Genomic DNA, 4,537 nt, shown 5'->3' on the forward strand with positions numbered 1-4,537 from the left:
GTTCGCATTGTGTAGTTCAATTTTACTGTGTGGCATATCTATAGTGCCTTTGTATCATTTTTCTTGCTGGCTCACAGAGTCGCAAGCACTAGGTTGCGACCATATTCGTACATTGAGAGGTGCTGATCTCGAATTCTAATACCTATTTATGCGCTCCAAGTCTGACGATTTCATCAAAGACGCGAGTACTTTCCCCTATCAGTGCTGTCATATCCTCAGTGATTTGATTCAGATCTTTCCAGCGCAAAGCTCTTCTGACTTTAATCACGGAACCATTGTTGTACTCGTGCTCCAAATGCAACTCTGTGCCTTTCACGACCGCAAATACCCACCGGAACCCATCTGTGAGTATACCAAAAATAGGGACATCAGGTGTGCCCGCGCGATCCTGCAACACCAATAGCTCAGCTACCATATGTCCAAAAGCGTCTCTGCGATATGGGAGTGATCACAATTAGTAATTTGCACGAACAGCAGTGAAGTAAAAAATTGATCGACTATAAGTAGTCTCCCGGTAAAAAATTGATAGTCTCCGGGTAAAAAATTGATCAACCATGCAAAGTCGACCACGCGAAGCCTTCTGTCCTTAACCTACTTTCTGAACTCTCGTTTACTTTTACATTCCACCAGTCCGAGAACGACACCATTTTTTGTTATTGCGTAGTCAATAATGCAACCTGGTAGATTCTGTTGAAGTGAAACATGGAAAAGAGTCAATCAGAGAAGCTTAAAAAAAGCTTAAAACTCGACTATGAGACCATAATGACAGACCAATATGCACTCCGCCCTACACACCTTTGCATCACGAGCCGATCTTCGTTCGAATTTCCTCTCTGGTATGACCTGCACACCAGCTATTTAAAGGAAGAGACTAGGGTAAGTTATTTTTCCAAACCACTGAATAGTCATCTTGTTTGCCGTGGCAGAAACTATAATCGATATATGTGTGTCCATTATTAGACGAGAATAGGGGTTGTCTCGCTCATCATATGATATCAACCTACCTCTTGAAGCGACAAATGTCAGTAGAGTGTTGATAACGTAGGTGACCTCTGGTTCTCGAACTGGTCCCACTTCTGTCAATCTTGTTAATCCATTTTCGGCACTGTCCGTACTGTATAATTTCGAAAGGTTCAGTTAGTAATTTGAAATGATGGTCCGAGTTTGATCAAGTTTCTCTATATGAGAATAAATTTGCACTTTAGAACTTGTTTTGCTCGAATTGATAAGCACAGCCACACACTACCACATACCCGTCAGCTGCATCCGGGTCGGCTGGTCTACTCACGGTAGACGAATTTCCAACAACCGAGTTTACGGACATCTCAGTCATAAATCTCAAAAGCTCCTTCTCACGAGTTTCTAGTTGACGGGTGAAGACCGGTGTTGTAAGTGAACTACTGACCTGTCGGAGGACGAAGCTGATATGAGTCTTTGCGTATACGAAATCTACAGATTGCCTTCAGTAGAAACTGTTTTGCATTACCCATCGAATAGAGTAAAATTTGTGCATGCATCGCAATACATGTACATGGCCAACAACGTACCTCCACAAAGTCACGGCAGAAGAAGTGCTTCAACGTTTCAATTGTCCACTTGCTGGCATTGTGTTGGCTGCGAGTAGTTAGATTGGTTATCGCGGATTTTGCATCAGTGATGCTAAGGCTTCGACCTTCACGTGAGCTTTGGTTTTGCATTTTACTATCAGATACGTTGGGCTGTACCTTTTTCATCGGCGAAGGTTTCCTAGGTGGCGGCGGCAGGGCTTCCGATTGAGGATCTGATTGGGGGTTTTGTTATTGTGATCATGATTAAGATTGACTACACATACCATATCCGAGTAGAATGAGACTTAAGTGTATACACAAACACAACACACTATCTTAAAGAATAGAAATTAAAGATTACTTACGTGCCGTTGAAAGCATGTTGTCGATAAACATGCGCATCTTACGGTCTATCTTTTGACCGGGTTGAACGATTTGCGCAGAGACCGACGAGGAGGGTGACGGGGCCGCTGCGAGATGAGGAGTGTAGCTGCTTGGTGACACGATTTGTGCTTTCTGTTGCTGCTGGCTTTGAGACATTTTTGAGCGGTGTGTATTGACTGCACGAGACGTGGTGCTATTGATGTTGTACATTTGCTGTAAATGTAAGTTGTTCTTTGGCACTTGTTGTTGTTTGATAGTATGCGCCTGAGGATAAGGTGATGAGCGTGGTGATGCAGACGATGCGCGCAGAGCAGCAAGTGGACCTAAGGATTGTCTTATCCAATCATCGGTTTCTTGCTCATCAGCAGTACTGATACTCCGTCTAGTCTTGCTAGGCATGTACGCTGTCCGCCCAGAGCGATATTGGGATGGGGTTTGTGAACCACCTTGATTCGAAGGCAAACCTAATGGGGGTTGTATGGAGGGCGAAGAAACGTAAATATCCGTTTACAAAACAGTTTGAGCCATGCATCTATATTTTGACACAAGTACTAGTTTTAAATACAGGTCACACAGTGCAAAATTTTACAAATACGCATAGTATTTTTAAATCAGTATGGTTATATACGTGCATTCATCATGATTGATCAACGAGCTTACCTTTGTCGGCGTTCTTGAAATCTTCTGTATTGTTTGCTGAACCGGTTTGGTTTGATGTCTGGGATGTTTGCCTCGTAGACTGTATGCGAGAGTTGAAATGATTTTGTTCAAAATCCAAATTCATGGTTTTATTGACAGGACTGTACGAATCGTCCATGTGTGTCATGCTTTTACGCGTGGCTTCGACTTTTGCAGTATTCGATATACATTCCCCGGGGTTGAAGGAAGTTTGTGGTTTCGGTAGAGACACAGCAGAACCAACATTTGCTAATCGTTTGCCAGACCCCAAGCTTCCAATCGGACTGGAGTCCCATTCGCTCCTAAAGATGTTGATCAATTTTGAACAAATCTGATCAGTAATCTCAATTTTTTTAGTCTTGACATAAACAAATTGACAATGCTTGTGTTGAAGTAAAGAAAAGAATAAATATATCAAGGATACATCGAACACATACCTTTGCATCGCATTCCGCTGCGAGCGAGACAACTTATTTCTACGTGGTACCGCTGTGGGAAGGTTATGTTTCATTTTGTCCGCAGTTCTTGCATTTGCATTGCCCGTGCTCAACTCTGTAGATATTAAGTTGCACAACAACTCGTTTTCTTGACTTTCACCAGTCCAATTTGGAACAAGGTCGACAGAGGGTACGTTGCGCTTCTTGATGCTTAATTGATGATCGACCTGCTCCAGTGGTTCTAAGAACAAGTCCCAGTCATATAGACCACCAAAACCTTGAGATTCATTGTCGTCATCGTCTGCATCGTAAAAAGACTCGTCCATATTCATGTCTTCCTCAGTCGTGCGTATAGCTTGCTCACACGCCCTTTCACTTAGAAACGTACTATGCATTACTTGGGGTTCCCATTGTGCATAATTTGTATCCGCTTCATGTCTATATTCGCTACCGGATTTAGGATTTTGTGACAGGGCATGCAGACCATCTGTGTTTAACGTTTTTAACATGGTGATATTGTTAATGCTGTGCAAGATTATCAACAGCGTAGTTCTGTAAAGATTTAGTAATATCACCAAGTAAATATGCTACATACGGAGGTTTCGATGCATTTCATTTTTCAGAACGCGGTCAGTATTACTATTTATTGTAGAGCAACTTCTTACTACGGTCACCAACGAGTGCAATATCATTTGCGGGGGTAGCTAATAGCCTTCATGCTCTACTTTGCTTAGCGCCTTCTCAAACAGGCCAACAGCTGAAGGAAAAGCAATAGGATGAGCAACAAACTTTAGTAGATATGTAGATGTGGTTTGATGATTTGACAAGCCAGCAAGTGCGACATAAAGCCAGAGTCGTAGAGTTGAATCACATTCGGCGCCTTCTCTGATAGGTCATCCATATGAAAGATATTTGACAGAACCATCAGAACGCCAATCGTACCCAAAGCGCTGCGCCTCCATACCCTTTTTGGGGCTATAAAATAGCTCACTCTCTTCTTGATTGGAAGAACATGAGGGAATTTTGAACGATCGAGAATTCTTTGAACAATTGTCGATGATAGTTTAGTAGTATCAGTTGTTCAGTACATTCTGTAGTAGGACATGTACTAAAATTCGGACGTCGAGACTCGAGAGTACTGATTGTGAATAACTTTTAAAAATGAAATAAAATGTCGAATCGTTTTTTAGAGATTGACATGCAGTGCACTGAAATTTCACGTTCATGTGACGCGTAGTCGATACTCGATACTCGATAGTCTCGATAGTCGATACTCAACTCTCTAGAATTTGAGTGACAAGCCTCGAGTCTCGGCAGGTCTTTCTCTCTATCACAAAAAAACGTACTACTCCACGGCATGATACAGCTATAAAAGGTAAGTCTGGCTGCGGGCATAAACTAGGCCTCCTCTCGTATTCTGTATTGTAGCTCCGTCGTGGCTCATGGCTATTGATTTGTATTTATATTTATTAGCATTGCATGTATTTATAA

At 42.3% G+C, this 4,537-nt stretch overlaps 1 protein-coding gene across 1 annotated transcript; it reads right to left on the minus strand.

The window, feature by feature from the left end:
* On the minus strand, positions 1-3,555 carry SARC_11073 (hypothetical protein; the record flags this gene model as incomplete). The annotated part of the gene is made up of 9 exons (XM_014294855.1): positions 1-431; positions 596-687; positions 796-854; positions 1,005-1,114; positions 1,254-1,405; positions 1,548-1,780; positions 1,913-2,395; positions 2,592-2,911; positions 3,047-3,555. 9 exons carry the CDS (start codon positions 3,553-3,555, stop codon positions 143-145), a joined length of 2,247 nt encoding a protein of 748 aa, XP_014150330.1. The 3' UTR covers positions 1-142.
* Positions 3,556-4,537: the final 982 nt, after the last annotated feature.

The sequence above is a fragment of the Sphaeroforma arctica genome, assembly GCF_001186125.1.
Source record: "Sphaeroforma arctica JP610 unplaced genomic scaffold supercont1.1516, whole genome shotgun sequence".
Classification (NCBI taxonomy): Eukaryota; class Ichthyosporea; order Ichthyophonida; genus Sphaeroforma; species Sphaeroforma arctica.